The sequence below is a fragment of the Myiozetetes cayanensis genome, unplaced genomic scaffold (genome assembly GCF_022539395.1).
Source record: "Myiozetetes cayanensis isolate MyiCay16 unplaced genomic scaffold, myiCay2020 scf20-37, whole genome shotgun sequence".
NCBI lineage: Eukaryota > Metazoa > Chordata > Aves > Passeriformes > Tyrannidae > Myiozetetes > Myiozetetes cayanensis.
The window spans coordinates 13,447,153-13,465,060 of NW_026087412.1; the positions used below are offsets into that span (position 1 = coordinate 13,447,153).

General features: G+C 48.7%; 1 protein-coding gene across 5 annotated transcripts in view; it reads right to left on the reverse strand.

The window, feature by feature from the left end:
- The window catches only part of NPRL3 (NPR3 like, GATOR1 complex subunit), a 42,076-nt gene that overhangs the window by 4,369 nt on the left and 19,799 nt on the right, over positions 1-17,908 (reverse strand). For all 5 annotated transcript variants that reach the window (XM_050317223.1, XM_050317222.1, XM_050317226.1 and 2 more), the window contains 6 exons: positions 14,248-14,385; positions 13,366-13,522; positions 11,506-11,612; positions 10,190-10,319; positions 2,375-2,564; positions 1,040-1,232 (listed from right to left, as the gene is read on the reverse strand). In XM_050317223.1, coding sequence (XP_050173180.1) covers positions 1,040-1,232; positions 2,375-2,564; positions 10,190-10,319; positions 11,506-11,612; positions 13,366-13,522; positions 14,248-14,385 — 915 coding nt within the window. The remainder of the gene's footprint in view (positions 1-1,039; positions 1,233-2,374; positions 2,565-10,189; positions 10,320-11,505; positions 11,613-13,365; positions 13,523-14,247; positions 14,386-17,908) is intronic.

Consider the following 17,908-nt stretch of genomic DNA (forward strand, 5'->3'; position numbering starts at 1 on the left):
CTGGTTTTGTAATGACTTAGCTGGTAATATGCAAAAACCACTTTCAGAGTTCTCAGATGGCCAAAATGTTGCCTCTCAGTCAGAGAATATCCTCTGAACAGTTGCAGAAGAGGAAGGAGACAAGTGATTCAGAGAGCAGTAACTACCCACAAGGTTTGAGAGCTCTGTCAAAGTCCCTGAGCTGTACTCTGCTGCAGACAAGGGAAGGATTTTCCTGCTATTGCAGTTTCCCTGGGCTACCTGACTGTATCCACCCCAGGGTGAGAACCAGATTTCCAGGGGATTACCAACTGAATCCAGGAGTATTGAACAGCTGCAGCCCTGGCCTCGGGTGGTTTTCTGCTCCACAAGTATGAAAAACCAGTGAAAGTTGCATTCCAGCGATGCCACTGAGTTTTGCAATCCTTAGGAAGAAAAAGCATTTCCTCCCCTCCCCTCCCTCCCTGCTTCTCAGATGGCTGCTCAGGAAGTCATCCTGCTTTTACCACGTGCACAACCACACCGTGTGTGTTATTGTTGTGTGGAGATTCGCAACAACAAAATATGCAGTGCTCATCACACCCCCTAACGCCTCTAACCTAATTAACCTGACACTGGGAGCTCTCACTGCTGCAAAACACCCCTCGAAACATTCACAGTCTGCTCTGCAAAAGGTTTCAAGGCTGGCTCTGTGTCTCAGTGCTCCTCGTCTCAGATCTGCGTGGAGTTTACAAACCTTGAAATGAACAAGAGGGCAGCATCAGCACCACGGGGTTTTCTTCCCTTTGCCTGCTCAGAAGGGTTTTTCAGGCTGTGCAGTTTTGTGTCTGCCACGTGTGGACACAGGAGAAACGGGCAGGCAAGCACTGGAGCCCAACCATAGGCCCAGGACTCTGTTAACAAGTGTTCTCATGCCACATGAATTAGTTCTTGTCAAAAACTGCTGTGCACAGATGACACAGATGTAAGGGGGACTAACCCTAAGGAATGCATCCTCCAAACCCCCAGGTTATGGGACTGGCTGAGTGCACACCAATGGAGCTGCATTCCCGCTCCTCACCTTGCAAACATGCGAAGATCCTCGGGATTTTGGGCAGCGGGGACGTTCAGGATCGCTTCCCGCTCGTGCTCCAGCAAGCTGGCGAGGAGATTCTCTGTCATCCTTTTATTCAGGGGGGAGTCCCCCCCAGGGATCAACTCAGCACTGGAATTATCCATGCTAGGGCTTGTCAGAGTCATGTCATCACTGCTGGCTGTGGGGGGAGAGACACAGATACACACAATCTTTGTATTGCTCAGCATAACCATGCAAAGGTCACCAATTCAGGCTATTCCCATGCAGCCTTTCCAACCAATCCCTTCAGATTTGTGGAGCAGAGGAAGTGGCTCCCCAAATGCCCAGCGAATCTGCAATCGGTCCCATGGCAACACGGCGATTTTCTCAATGGGAAATTCAAATGTTTCAACAAAGTCATCGATTTGTGTGGAAAACTCTACTTCTGGAGACCATAAACAGTCCATAAAAAAACATCTGACAAGAAAATTCCCAGCCAGCTCTGCTGGAATAGCGTGAAGTGGTAACATGAAAAGCCTAACAAGCACAGAAGGTGGGAGCAGGCAGAAGGGCCAAGAAGCAATATCCTCTTGTGAGCGAGCCAGAATCAGCAGATCACAGACTTATCTGACTCACATTCCAAGATTCCTGCCCTAAGTCATGACTTCTGTAAAGCTCTAAATTGTACAGAGGATCTCTCCCCGTACCCAACCTGAGAACACTGCTCAGAACAGCACAGGCAGGAAAGTTTGGGGATTTCAGCACTGCATCTGACTCATGCTCTTGAAAAAAACGCTTTTCCTGGAATCACCCTGAAGAATGGCACTGAGATTAAAGAAGGCAGGAGACATAAACAGAAATCAATCATTTGTGAGAACAACAGCCAAGCTCCGTGTCTGCTCAGGTGGCTCCACAGCCCACAGAAACCAGTGTTGGAAACAAATTCCCAGTTTTCTTTCTCTCCTGAAACCCAAAGCTTGGGCAGTAACAGTGGTGCAGCCAGAGGAACACGGGGGTTACTGCTGAGAGCAGCAAGGGAGGAGGGAGCTGCTTCAAAAACAAAAATGGAAGTACCTCTCATAAAAATCTTTCACGTGGCTAAATGAGAAGCTGGCAAATTACAAAGCATTGCTTCTTTTTAAAAAGAAGAATTCCAGGTCTGCTAGTCCTTAGGACTTTCACCAGTGGCCAGTGTGAATTTAAGAAGGGCTGGGTCTAGTTAGCAAGGACTCCAGCGAGAGCAGTGGTCTCGTTTTCAAGGCCTGCTGGCCCTTGGCAGGGCTCAGGGGAGCTCTGGGAGTGAGCTGGAGCCTGAAACAGCAGAGACAAGTGTGCTCATACTTGGAGAACCAAAGCTGAGGGCATTGGGGGTGCTCAGGCTCCGGCCTCCAACCCTGGCAGTGAAGGGCATGTCTTCATCCTGGGCCCGGAGCTCCTCCTCGTTCGGGGGCACCATCAGGCACACGTAGGTGTGGAGCTGGATCAGGAGCCTGTGCTGGAGCATCCATATCACCATCTGGATGAGCTGGGTCTGCAGGGGGACAAACAGGGCATTAAACACCCAGGAAACGAAATACAGGGGGCAAAACAACACACAAAGGTCAGACTTTGTGACTAACCAGTCAACGAGGAAGGCTTTTCACCCCACAGGGCAGTTCATCTCTTTTTCCAATCGAGAAAAGGTGGCCAGGCACAAACACTCCTCACACCCAGAGCCTCTCGGGGTGCTCAGGCTGTAATGGAGCCTTTAATGGTCAACATGTCCTTGTGCAACACTGCCCAGCACAGCCAGTGACCTCCAAGGAACCGGCCCTGCCCTGGTTTGCTGGCTCCTACACAAGGGCCACTACAATAAATCAGCAAAGGGTCAGTCCCAGGGGGACAGACTGAAGGGCAGGCTCCCCTGGAGAGCTGGGAGAGGGCATGGGGGTGGGACAGAGCTGAAGAAACCAGGAGAGGTGCCCAGGAATAGGAGCCATCTGCTGTGAGATGGGAAACTGCTGAGTAGCCGTGGGAGAGGCTCTGGAGATCAGAGCCTGCCAGGGCTGGGAGATACAGAAACAGCAGCAGCCTTGGCAAGGGCCAGCAGGCTGTGCTGCCAGGGAGTCCCGTCTCAGTGCAGAGGGTCAGCATCCCTCACTTGCTGCTATAATAACACAGGCCAAGCTTATAAAGGCACCTGGGCTTTCAGGGTGCAGGGAGGCAGGAGGGTCACAAGCCCTGAGAGATGTGTCTGGTGTTAAACACACACAACACCTGTGTCAGAGCAGCTGCACCACGTCCCCAAGGCTGCTCTGCAGTGGGCAGAGCCAGGGGCAAGTGTCTGTAGGATCCTGGCATGGCCTGTTTCCAGGAGCTTGGGAGGAGCGTTCAAAATGCATCATTGTGTCTGATTTCTGCATGAAAAGCCTTTTCATATCACTGCAGGCAACCCTCCCCATAGCTGAGGGCTCTGAGAACACTGGTTCACTGACAAAGCTGTTTGGGGATTTCATAGCAACCAACACTGTTTTGGTGAGAGGAACACATGCAGCATGAGCTCAGGCTCTGAGAAGGAAGCTCGCTCTGCTGCATTAATCATCAGGGTAACGGGCCAAATCTCAGTAAAAGCCCCAAACCCAAGTTCATCAGCCCACATAATTTTCCTTTTTCCATAAATCTTGTAATTTTCAGTTCTTCCTCTGCTATCAAATCACAAAAGAAGCCTCTTTTGTTTGCAGACAGACCCACACCCTGTCTTTTCAGGGATTACCACTTCTGGGGGCTCAGTGGATTTTAACCTTAAAACATTATCTGGGATCGCCTTCAAACATGTATTTTTTGGAAAGGCCATAATTCATTTTACATGTTTAATGAAAAATGTACAGGAGAGGAAGGCTGGCAAAGGACACCAAAGACATAGTGCTCTGCTAACATCTGAAGTCAGCCTGGAAGAGTGAGGAGGTTTATCCAGTGATTATTTTGCTGAAAACCTTCCTTCCAGATGCAGGCCTGGATGGAAAGATGTCTCATTTATTTTGCTTAACTTTCCAACCTGCTGGCACACAGCGATGTCTGATCAGCAAATGGGAGAGGTCTGCACATTTCACAGCACAGAACAGCCCTGGAAAAATCCAAGGCCACTCAAGGAGACAGTAAGACAGGCTCTACCAGACCTGCACAAGCCTGACCCAGACCCACCTCCACTGGTCACTCTGGTGGTTTCATGAGTTACAGAAAGAGGTTCAGTTACAGCTCCAAGTGCATGGAAAGTCTTATCCAACACTCTCTAATCCTGCACCTTCACATCTCTGCTCTTGTGGAAATATCTACACAGCCACCTGGAAATGGGCAGTGACCAACTGCAGAACTAGAGGAAACTTCTTCCACACTGAAGTGAGCCTGAAAAACCCTCCCTACACCAGAGAGACTGATGATCCATGATGGTTCTCTGCACCAAGCCAACCTTCAGCGGGAATTTGGTACCTCTTAAAATCCTGTCCCAGAGAAAGCCCAAGTGCTGCAGGGTCCTGCAGCTGGGCCCTGCCCCAGTGGTGTGCTCTGTGCCACCACTGCAGATGTGCCTCACACCATTCCCACTTCTTCTGGGTTTAGGCCCATTTCTCACCAGCAGGAGTGCTTGCACAGATAAGGTCTAGCAGAGGCTTTGCTAACACCTTCTGCTGCATGGCCTTCTGGACACCAACTCTGAATTTCCATCTGCTCCTCCTGGGCTCTGATGGAGTTCACAGACTCTCTGCAGGAGCAGAGGCTCCCCTGAGCCATCTGTGCTGTGCTGGCTGCTGGAAATGCTCCTCCTTCCCCAGCTCTAGAGGCTCATCTCTGTGTCTGGTCTCAGCCTACTTGCTCAGAGCTGGGCTCCTGGCTGAAGCCAACAGGGCTGGCAGTAGCTCCCCAGGCAGGGTGTACTTCAATCCCAGGACTGCCTCTGCTCCCTCAGCCATCCTCTGGCACAGCAGGAATCCACAGCCAGCCTTTTCTGGCTGGAACACCAGGACAGGGATGGAAACACAAAGTGAAACATTCTCTGCTGCTTCATTTAACTGCCAACCCACTCCAAATTTCATCCATGTTCCTTTTCATCCTTCCCATCTGCCCATGCCGCCTCTTCCCAGCTCTGAGGGGTCCTGTCTGCCACGGCATCTGGTCTGTTCCTGCTGGCACAGAGCAATCCAGGCTGATCCCATCCCCTGCCTCTGCCATCCCACGGCACAGCAGGGCCCAGGCACAGGCAGAGCCCGTGCAAGGCAGCAGGGAAGGCACCAGGACAATGCCCTGCTTTGTGCTGACTGACACAGGCAGAGATGCTACACTGGCTCCCAAAAACAAGGGCAGTGCATGTCAGCCCAGCTGGGCAGCTTGGGATGGCCAGAGGAAAGCTCAGCCCCAAATGTTGGAGGGGCAAGATCCAGCATTCCTTATTCTCTACCCTCTGGAACCAAGGGGAGCACTTGTAAAACTCCTGAGAAATGTGTTAAATAAAACACATTTCCACCAAGGATTCTTCAAGGCTGTTTTCTTTCCCTGGGCTAAAATGCTAAGGATAACTGGGAGCAGCAACAGGTTCAGGAAAGGGAAGGGAAAAGGGCAACCCAGGAGCATTCAACTCTAGCTTGTTTCTCACCACATGAGGAGACACTCTCAGTTAAAACACAACTTTGAAGCACACAGGCCCCTTTCTCCAGCCTGGATCATCCAGTTATTTGGCACATGGTCACACATTTGATTTCAAGGTCCAACTTGAGAGCTAAGGGCTGCCTTGTAGGATGGCTCAGTTCAAAGTCAAGAGGGTGCAGGGATGTTTGCTGGAATATATTATGTTTCTTTAGCATTCAAACCACGCTGTTTTATGGAAGGCAGATCAGCTATTAAAGCTTCTCCCTATTTTACTGAAAACAGACTCCGAAAACTCCTACTAATGTAGTATGAAACACTTACTGTCTAATCATTAGGTAACAGCTCTAAATCCTCAGCTTAAATATTCCCTCCATTTAGGCCTAGCAAGAACATATTTTTTTAACTGGCTTTTTATACCCAGTCCAGCTGAATATAAATGCATCCTAACACCACTTCCCTACCTCTCCCAGCAAAAGCTCCCGTGACTCCTAATGCCTTCCAGATGCCCAGCAGAGCCATCCCACGAGCAGTGTGGCTCTCTGAAGACACAGCTGCCTATTCAGGGTGTGCAGGCAGCTCCCCTCCCACTCCATCCTCCCCTGACACTCGGGCTCATTTTCCAGCACGTTTTCCGGATGCAGAAGGCAGAGGCCTCGTCCCCCCAGCGCCTGACTCCCTGCAGGATGGCCAGACTTGCTAAAACAACAGGGAAAAGTTAAACACATTTAGTTCAGCAGCAGCTGTCGTGCCTTCCCATCTGGTTTTTCCTGCAGTTGTCCACGTCCCACCAAGGGGGAATTGGAGAACTGCAACAATAACAACGTGCGTTACGGATGCAGGGAGGAAATGCGGTGTCTGGTTCACCCAGGAACGCTCCTTGGACCTTGTGGTGGAAGGATCCCTCCTGCTGGTCCACCTTTGTGGAAGGCAGGGCAGGGAGGTGTTACAGCTTCTCCTGAAGCAGATGAACTAGCTGAGGTTGCTGCACAGATGAGGGGAAGCCACAAGCACCATTCCCCGCTCTTGGTCTGCAAAGAAACTTCGTGCAGAGCAGCTGGGTGTAAAACTTTGATGTTGTGCAAAGAAAGTCTTGCACTGAAAAGCAGGTTAAATGAAGCCTTCCCATGCACCAGTGGCAGTGCCTGGTACAGATCCTGTCCAGGCTTTAGGTCAGCATGAGCTCCTGTGCTTTCCTAGGAGGTTTGAAGGGATGTGCAGCCCTCTGAACCCCCCGAGAGCTCCACTCCAGGGTGCTCTGTGCTCACATCAAGGCTGTGCCAGGGGACAGGAACCAGCAGTCACAGGTAGCACAACAGGCACAGTTTCTTTGGGGTCGGGATAGAGGAGATGCAAACTGCTTCTTTTCCAGTAAAAACACTAAAAGGGAACATGAGTTCCCTTTTGTATCAGCTCCCAGGATCCCCTCACCCAATGGCTGCACCCTGGTGAGATCCAGCACAGTCCCAGGCTGCACTGGATTGCTGAGTCCTGGTGACTCTGCACAGCCTGGTGGAGCCAACACCCAACTCCCTGTGAGAAGGGGAGAACAGCTCCTGCTCCCCTCACCCCCTCAGCTGCACAAGGTCTGCAGGAGTCACCCCCCTCGCTCTGTGCCAGCCCCAGAGCTCACTGGATCTCCCCTGAGAGAATTCCACCTGCTAACCTGGCAGAAAACTAGTGCAGCTGAAGCAAGTTCAATGAATGGAGTCAAGCTGGACAGGAGCCAGAGCTGCAGCAAAGGGAAGAGGGAAGGGAGGAAGGTGTGTGTGTGTGTGTGTGTGCACACCTGGGAGTGGGAAGGGAAAACAGGGCCTGGGCTCAGCAGCACCCAGATATCATCAGAGTTGTAGGTGTGGGCTCAACCTCACACTGCTGCCACCCCAACACGGCAGGGAACAGAGAGAGAGAGAGGGCAGCAGGCACAGAGCACTGCAGGAACACCAAAATCTTCTCAGCTGAGAGATATGCAATGACCAGAGTTCAACTGCAATAACACTGCTCAGCATCACAGGCAAGAAAAGAGGCCGAGCTGGCATGATCAGGGATTCCTGTGTGTGGCACAGGGCACAGCTGGGAGCACTGGCAGGGCTGGCAGACACCACTCCCTGGAGATCTCCCACCCACTTGACTGGCAAACACCAAAAGCAGATTGTAGACATGCACTCCACCTTTCAAGGCAGTCCTGCCCTTGCAGGTTGTTGGTGCCTCCTACCAGCCAAAAAATACCACGGCACCCCAAGTATAAAAACGAGTGTCCCATTTTGTTCATCCACCCAAAGGAATGGAGAAATTCCACCCATGTAACAGTAATCAAACAAAAATAACTTTGTCCCCTTGCAAATACTTTTGTATAAAAGCAGGAGGAAGGGCTCTGAGAGCCCTCCTGTTTCTTATCTTGGGCTTTGGTAACGCCTTGTGTATTCTCTACCCATCCAGAAGCAGATGCCAAAAGGAGGGAGCCAATCCCATGCTTAAGGCAAGAATCAAATGGGATGGATGGCATGAAACCAATAACAGTGTCTGCAGAAGATACACCCCCCCCCTACTGACCTTCCAGCACAAATGACCTTCAGAAGCACAGGCAGTGCCCTCAGCCTGATGGAAAGCACGAGATAACAGGCAGCTACTGAAAATCTTCAAAGTTAAAACCCCTCACATCCCCCCTTGTGCACACAAAGAACAAACCTACAGGCAAAGGTCCCAACTTTGTCCATTTTTTTCAAAGGCAAAGCATATTTGACAATATTTACAGTTCAGAGTACAGCATCTTCTATCACTGCACTGTGGAACAAAAACCCATTCACATCTCATTACATTAATTGTATTGACTGGATCTCTGTTAATGACAATTGGAGCCTGATCACTTCAGGACAGGGATTGCAGTCCTCTCTCTTAAAAGGCTTGTACCTAACAAAAAGTAGGACAGAGTCCTACATGGGTAAATCAAAGAAGAATTAAAGGTACTGATACGAACACATCTAAAAACTCTCTCCAACCTAAACTCCCCCAAGAGCTGTCACACTTTGCTTCATCAAAAAGCCACACTTGCCATGGCTCTGAACAGCCCACCAGTGCATGGTGTGGGCTCCATCTCCAAACACACACCCCTTCCCAGGGTGGCCCCAAGTCTGCTGCAACCACGGTTCTCAAGTGTCCTTTTCAGCCTGTAGCTTTTCACAGCATCATCCTTCATCCTTCCACACAACCTGAAAGGATGCTGAAAGCCAGCCCTGCTGCTGATCTCTGGGACCCCACCATGGACAGGTGAGCAGATAAAAAGCCACACTGGCACTCCATCAGCTCTGGCCAGCATTTATCACGCTGTTGTTTCCAGGTAGAACTGCAGCAGTGAGTGGCAGACCTTTATTTGTGTATTTTAAACAAAAGCAGGACGCCTGAAAACAGCCAGAAGTATTGAAGGAGAAGTATCAGGGCAAGCAATTAATTTTAAAAGAGGTACTGAGAATGTCTCCTGCAGCTAGAATAAAATTAATGCTATGATTTCAGCTTCAATTTTCAGGACACTGATTTGTCTGTCCCTGCTGTGAAGTCCTGCTCTTCCCCTGCCTCCCAAGGTGGCAGCTGACCAGCACATACTATTGGGATTAGACCTACATCACGACTTATCTTCATCTCTGATCATCACCTCTGCCAACCTGTAATTACAACAAATTCTTCCCTCCCAGTCGTTCCTGAGTGTGCCAGTGCTGTTGATCTCCCCTGGCTCTGAGCAGTGGCTCAACTCACGCAGCCAGCAGGTCCTCCAAGCCCGAAGGCCAGAAACAACACCAAGAGACATCAGCCCAGGAACTCTGCCTGTGCTTCCTCTGCCACCCTGAGCTGTGCTCAGAGGTCCCAGCCCCTTCCTCTGGGAACAGAACAGTGTCAGCCAGGAGACCTCCCATCACTGAGCTCTGCCTTGCACGTCACCACTTCCCAGAAGTGCCACAAGCTGTGACTGAAGCGCGAGCAAAACGGCTCACAAATCCCAAATCCGTGCATTATTAACCCAAATCTGAACGCTAAAAGCCTAATGCTGGAACACATGGACTCCTGCTGACTCCATGCTGAGTCTACTTCCTCCAACAGCCTTTAAGCAATTCCAGTTTCACAGCAAAACTAAGTGAACAGACAGTTTCCTTTCAAAACCAGATTGTGAACTTGGAGCAGATGGAATATAATAAAATTAAATGTGATTGTGAGGAATCCACAAACTTGCAACTCAAGCCCTACTAAATTTATGACAGTTTGCCACAGAGCAAATGGAGTTTCAGTTTTCCCTACTACATCACTCCAGGAAAACAAAGATTCTAATATTTTTTTTTTTTTAGGGCTGTGCTTTGGTTTTGTTCACCTTGAACATCCCCACCGCTTTTTGGCACGGGGACATGAAACAACAAACCGTGAGGTTGGAGACACGGTAATTGGAAGCTTTTAAACCTGCAAGAGGAGGTTCCTGAGCCAGCACTCCAGGAGCAGCAGCACTCCTGGCTCTCCTGAGCAGGAGGACAAGGAGCTGTTGTGCACTGCCCAGCTCACCTCCTGCACGGGCGGCGCCAGCGGGTTCTTGAACTCCGAGAGGGACACGGGGAGGGAGAACTTGGAGAGCATGGATGGCAGGTTGTGGCCACGGAACTGGCAGGAAAATGCCTCTGCCAGTGGAGAGTAACTGCAGGAGAGAGGGAAAGGCAGAGATCAGTTCTACAGTGCTGGTCAGGGTAACATTTATCCATGTATAGGTTACAAGTGCCAACTGCCAAATGTAATATCCTCTGTGATCTAGGAAAACCCTGAGGATATTCATGGCACGTGGCATCCTGCAGAAGTGACCAGAAGCTTTTGCACTTACATTCAGCTCCAGGACATTATTCAAGGTGTGGAGGGAATCCAGAGGAGGAAAATATAAGTGCTAAAAAGTCCAGACCTGCGCAGTCTGCAGTCCAGAGCAGGCAGGGATGGGCAGGATATACACACAATCTCTGCATGTGCAGACTGCAGCTGCAGATGTGGCTGTTCCCCCTGCCTTTGCTGACAGGGCAAGCAATATGACTGATTAGAAGTGAAGGAGAGTCAAGTTAAATATTAGGAAAACTGTTTTAAGGTTTCCATCTCCAAAGGTCTTCAAGAACAGCACTGCCATATATGACACAGGCACAGTTGTTCCTGAATGACCTCAAGGTCCCTTCCAGCCCTATTTTTAAACTTCCATTGGAGAAGTTTTGATTTAAAACTATTTTCCTATAACTGAGTTCCAACACAGAGTCTAAAAACGTCTCAAAATCCAGCAGTGGAAGGGTTGCCAATCTTCAGCAGAGCAAAAATACCCACCACTGCCTCCACATCTTCCTTGCAGTGCCTCTGCCTGCTCTCCAAATGGCCACGTTGCCTTCTGGCTGTGAGAAGGCACACAGCAAAAAATGCCAACACATGACACAGTGCAATAGTGATGGCAACACTGGCTTGGTTTGATTCCATCCAGGTGATGCTGTGTGGCAGACACACAGGCATAAACCACCCATTTAACTTCCTCATGAAGCATTTTGTTTTTGTTAATGTTTCCCTCTTGCTCCAGGTCCACACAGCCTTCCTGATACGGACATTCAGTGAGCAAGAGCACTAAAAATACTACCAGCAGCTTCCCAGGGCCCACAGCACCACGGGAGCATATTGATCTGCTCTGCTGCTCCTGCCTGCCCACACTGGCTGTGCAAGTCCAGGCACAGGGAATGGTCTGTGTGTTGTAGAGTCTCAGCAAATTCACACGTGAAGAAAGATCCCTCTCTGTGTCCAGTCAGGGCAGGAAGGTGCCTCTGCACTCCTCACCCCTGTGCTGCTACAGACACTCATCTACTTACAGACAGACACTGGCATTTGGAGAGAGCATGTAGACGTTGTTTTCACAAAGAGGGTAAATAATAATTGCTTTTCCCCAGTAAACGAGGTGTGCAGCAAGCTGGAAAACCTGCATTGAGACAACAGGGAAAAATTAGGGGAGCAAAAGCGAAATTCAAACTCTCAGCAAACGTTCCACACAATGGCAGAATAGCCTTGTCTTGAAGTGAAAGAAAAATGTTCCATCCTTTCACCCTGCCTTCAGAATAAATTTGTGGTTCAATATAACATGTGGCACATCAAAAAGCATTTGAGAGGGTTATGAATCTCCACTTCATATTTCTGAGCAACTTAGTATTTCCTGCCTCAAAGGAATTCCTTCAAACCGTATCTGTAGAAGTTTAGTTACTTTTCATGCCCCAAAAAAATGTTTTTCTTTATGCACAAAAGGCATTAAGTGTTGTACATGAAAAATGAAACAAAAGAATCAGCCTCTACTCTGACACAAACATAAAGGAAACCAACACTGCCTTCTTACTGCACTGAGGTATTTCAGTAATGAACTACACAAAGTCTTTTAATGTGTTAAACAAGTCAGTGGTTGCTAATGGCTCTGGAAAAGCCACATAAATAGTGTCTACGAGACGCAAAATCCAGCCTGTGTCATTAGATGCATTTAACTGTGCTTTTTTGTGGAGAAACTACAGAAACAGAGGGGAATTTCCAGAGTTCATTCATCCCATAGCTAAATAACGCCAAGTAACACCACAGACCACTGTAGGCAGAGCTGGAGTTTTATTACAAAGCAGGACCTTTCCCTTGGTGCAGACCTGTGATCAGGAGCACGTGTGATGACGAGCTGTGTTCTTCTCCCTGCCACACAGATCGTGTCCCTGGCTCTGAACTGACTCATAGCATGGAGAGGCTCTTCCCTCTCACGGAACATCTCATTCCCAAAGACCACAGTCATCCACAGGGGTCTCTCAGCAGCCTCGAGTTTCCTGCGAGTGCCAGGGTCTCATTCCCTCCACTGGCACAAACCTGTTTTTCCAAGGGCTCATCACATCACCTCCAGCAATTCAGATCCGAGATCTGGTTGGCAGTATTTGGAAAAGCATTTGGAAAGAGCTGCTGGCTTGGAAAAACTGGCTCAACATTTTTGCCCAAGCCTAACCTAGAGCTTCTTCCAGGGAGTCCATGGAGTCCGGGCACTCATGGACTAAGGGCAATTGATGTGTAGGTTTGCACAGGCCTCCAGAAATCCTTGGCAGAAAAGATCTTGGCAGATCCTGGAGAAGCAACCTGCTTGGCCATGGCAGCTGTAAATTTTCACTTGCAGTTTGGGTGCCTCCATTTGCATGTTGACATCAACGTGGCAAAACCCAGACAAAGCACTGTGGTGTAAGTCAAGAGTATTATCTGTTCTGGTCTGGGGAAGATGGGAAGGCACAGAGAGGAACAGAGCAAGTCTCCTCAGAGGGGCACAGGGATGGGACTGGAGGCAACTCACACAAGGTGGACAGTGGGAAATTCCCATTAGACACGAGGAAAGTTGCTGGTCAAACGCTGGACCAGAGAGGCTGGGGGAGGCAGCCCTGGACATGCTCACAATTTGAACAGACACGTTTCTCATGAGCCTGTTTGAAGGGACTTGCTCTGAGCAGGGGTGGGGACTGGAGACCCCCAGGCACTGCTGTCACCCTGATGTGGCTGCAGGGCCGTGCCCTTTGTTTCTCCAGCCTCTCCCCAGGCTCCAAGGCTGGCGCTCTCCCCGTACCCTCTGCTCACAGCGAGGGAGCCGACGTGCTCGAGCACCCCCCAAACCCACGGGCACACACAGGAAAACACCTCGTGAGTTAAAGGCATTTCACAGCTCCCCATACCTGCAGCAGTGCCAAGTCAGCATCTTGAGCCAGTTGCTGCAAATTCTTCACAGCAGAGGTAGTTTTAATTACTCTCACCAGGGCAGGAGAGCAGTCCAAAGGGAGCTCATTAAGCAATGACTTCTCATCATTTAATAGTAATAAGGCATGGTAAGGCCTGCAGAAAAATAGAATACATTTGCACAGTAAACTGCAGCTTGTCCTGAAGGCTCATTTATTCCCACACCACAATACCTGGGGTCAGTCTAATGATAAAAAAAGAACTTCTTGTATCATCTTTTTGCTCTAACTGGGTCCAAAATGACCTTATTTTTATGTCACAGGGTAAGATGCTCTCTATAAAAAATAGGATAGAGGATTATATGGTAACTGGATACCCCCATGACAAGGAAAAAAAGACTGCACTGTGCTGGCAGGAGATGAAGAACTAGTCTGAAAACTGCTCATCTGCATTACTGAAATACAGAATGAAGTAGAAGAAAGGAGAAAAGCAAGATTTAGTTACTTTTGCAGGATAAAGAGCTGCAAACATGGAATGCAGGAAATAAGGTGTCACAGGGCCTGGGCTCTCTTTCTTCTAAAAGCAGAGTTGCTTCTGGGTCAAATACTGAAATGGGCACACGGATCCTGTGACTGCAAACAGTGCAGGCCTCTCTTGCAGCACCACCTCAGTACAAGCAGCTGGTGTGAACACAGAGGCTGTGGCTGCACAGCACCACCCATCCAGCAGCTTCAGGGGGTCCTGTGTCAGGACTCAGCCCAGGGTCAGCAGCACAGCCCAGTCCCACCATGGCCCTGCTGTGCTAGCACAGGGGTTTGCAGCACCACTCTCAGAGCTGAGGAAGGACTGGCCACACCTTGAAGGACAGAGCTTGCTCTCACCTGATGGATTTCAGACTCCTCTCGATCGCTTCTGGGGGTATGAAGTTGGTGGCAACATAGTGGATTTTGTGAGGGAGGCAGAAACTCACCTCCAGCCAGTTGTTGATGTGCAAACGAACCACCCCTGTCGTGCAGAGACTAAAACGGCAACAAAATAAATGCATTTACCACGTATCACAAATGAAGGATTTGTCCAGATTCACCCCTGCACAGGAACTGGATCAGGACAGGAAAAGACTGAATGCTCCCTGTCTGTCCTCAGGCTGGCTGATTCCCAGCTGATTCCCAGCTGCAAGGGCTTCCTTAACTTGTAGTTTGAGAGCATCATCCCCTACGGCGTTTTTGGGCAGGTTTGAAAGACTTCACCACTGAATTTCTGCTCCCTCTGCTCTTAACACTGCAGCACTACCTCCAGTTAAAAGAGGTACTCCAAGGCGAAGGAAAACTCCCTAGGCCAGAGCTGCAAAGGGCAAAGATGAATTGGGCACACTGTTTTCACCTCTAATTCCCATCCTCCTCTCCAAGGGAAAAGAAAAGGAGATGTCTGTGCTGGGCAAGGGATGTTACAAGCAGCACAATTCCACAGCCTCCTTCAGTTCTGCTCAGGTTGTTGTTCCCTACTACCCTGTCACATGAAATCACAAAGGTGTTTGCTAAACGCTTTCTTCGTTCTAGGAAACCACCAGGACTAAGCTGAGCCCTTAAGCTGAATTCAGACAACAGGACTGGAGTGGAAATGATGGACAATAAAGTCTGACCCTCGTGTTCAGCCAGAAAGCAAAGATAAGCCTCTTTCACTGACAAAAACCCAGAAAGCTGGAGATTAGAGCCTCGAGCGTCATTCAGGTGGTTTTCCAGGAGTCTGTAAATCTGCACAGCAGTAGAACAGACCTCTGTAGGGAACTGTATTTACTTAAAATGGCCAGTGTACCACAAGCTAAGCCAGTGCCAACTTGCAAACCCTCACAACACTGCCCAGCCCGTGGACAGGGAATGCTGGCCTGGGAACAGCTGTGCCAGAGGCAGTGGGAATGTGCAGGGAGGAAGCAGCAACGTTTTCATGTGCATTGAGTTAGAAACACACACAAACAAATATAATACAAATAATACAAATCTATCTCAAGCAACAGCTAATCTTGTCTTACACCAGAGAACTGGATCTCTGAAGGTGTCCTTCGATTTTAAACTTTCTTCCGAAAAGGAGGGGTTTTTTTGGCCTAAAATCACATTTCAAAGCTTGCACTCTGAAAACTCCAGCCCGAATTTTAAATTCAAGTGTGTTGAGGCTCGCAATATATGTCTTTTGTGTCAATAACTCCCTCGAATTTCCCCTCTACACAAAACATTTTAAAAAACATGCCAGGAGCAAATACACGTCTTAGAAACTCTTTATGTGGTGATTTAGCCATTTATAACGAACATTCAAGTGCAGGCCACAAACTAACGTGCTCTTTTTCGAGTTCATCTGGCTGTAGAGAGGGTTTAGGGAGACCTGAAAATTCAGCTTTAAACAAAAACACTGGGCAGCTCTGGCTGCTGGGGTAACTACTCATCAAACCACAACAGAGTGGTGAGGGAGCAAACATGGTCCCCTCCTGCCTCGTGCATGATCAGACTCATTAGGGAAAAATCTCACTGCAGACACTGCTTTTGGAAAGCTGAGGCCGTGGGTTTGTTCTCGTATCTTGCACTGAACTCCAGAAAAACATTGATTTTTCCAGCTGCAAATGGAGTGTGTGTGTGTACGTGTTTTCCTTCTCCCAGGCCAAATCCTCACAGCAGAAAACATGACAATAAATGACTGGGACAAGGGACTTAAAAAGGCCACCTGAGAGCTACTGGGGTGTTCAGTCAGGTTACCCAAAAGCAGCAGAAACACATGAGAACATGAGACACTTGCAGGGATATTTTCCCTGCATAGTTTAACATTCATGAAACAGAAAATAATCCAGTTGGTTCCTTTCATTCTTCAGTCCAAGTGCACCAAGGCAGAAGCTTTAATTATGTAATTACCCTCTCCACAGCTTAATTTTGTCTACAGTGCACTATCCAACAAGAGTCTAGAATTAAAGACAACATGAAAACCAGATTTTCAGTTCTGATCTGGATCTTAATTTCATTCTTCTGCATTTGCATTCAACTGTACAATTTCCAGCCTTCATTATGGCTTTATGCACATGATTTCTCCTTCACCTGCCCCTCCTTGGATGGAAGATAATTAAAGTGTCTAATAATTTGACAAAGAATAAGCTACACCCTCCAGCAGCAACACATGTGACTGCCCTTGGGCAGACAGCAGTTAAATAATGTCACCAACAGAGACACACAGATTTAGGCAAAAGGATGGATATATACAGTCAAGCCCTGGAAAGTGAAGTTCTGATCCACATCTGCCTTCACTTCTACACCTTGTTTTAGGGGCAGAGGGAGAACAGCAAAAACCAGCAACAGAATAGCAATAAACAAGTTCCCAGAGCCACAGTTCTCCAGTTCTCCTTTATTCTCCTTAAGCAACTCAAACTGTGGAGCAAAGAGTGCAGGATGATGCAGGACTCTGGGAAGGTGAGAACACTGCACACCCTGAACCTCAGGGACACAGTTTAAGTAGCCCCTGGCAGCAAACCCAGAATCCCACCAACATTCCAAGGTGCAGTAGGAATCAGCACCAGGAATTTACAGAGGGCTCTCCTTTGTTCCTTGCTTCTTTCCTACAGAGCCTTCACATTTTGTGGGGATTTTTTGCAGTGTTACTGCACCCTGAGCTTCTCCACTGAGTTGACAGTTCACTGAATTACCAGCTGTTAATTCCAAAAGCTCTTTTCAGAGCATTATGTTTGGCCTGACAGGCATTATTTTACATTCTATCTATACTGATTTTTGCCTGCTGTTCTACCAGTTAACTGCTATCCAGAGACCCTGCTGCAACTTTCCCTTTGTCCCCAAAGACTTTAAAAGTGACTGGGCAAAAACAGCTTCATTCCCCGTGCTCTAACTGGCTATTAAACCCTCAAAGACACTCCATTTTATTCCATGGAAACTGAAGTTTCAACACTTCTTTTTAATATCTGGTTAGATAATACCTGATGGTACATGGATCAGGATACTGAGAGGGGATATCAGAGTCTAAAACTGAGGCAGGGAGAAGCCAAGAGGAAAAGGCTGTTTAATGTCTCTCCATCCTAAGACCCAGGAGACATCTCACCACACACAGGAGGAGCAAAGTTCAGAAGAAACAGAAAGAAACACAGAAATTAGTTAAGCCATGGCCCTCCTTATCAGGGGGTGCTGTGGTGGTTCAATATTTGCTCTGGCTCCCAGGAGCAGGGGCTGATTCCGGGAAGTGAGATCAGCTGAAAGCTGCTCAATATACAGAAATCCCCTCCGGAGCTGCAGGACCCTGGGGAATATTTGGGGGAATAGCACTGCTCTTCTGCTCTGCTGTGCCCTGAACAGCAACTGTGAGCCACTACCCCAAAATGGGAACCCAAAAGCTGAGCATTATCTCACAGAACTGCAGCTTTTCTCATAACTGCTGGCAACTCAAAGCAATCTCACTTTAGGTTTATGAAGGAGTCATGAATTTTTGCATACGCACCCCTCATTTTATGTCTACTCTATCTACACCAGAAATTAATAGTAGGCTTTCTAGTTTGGTGGAGCT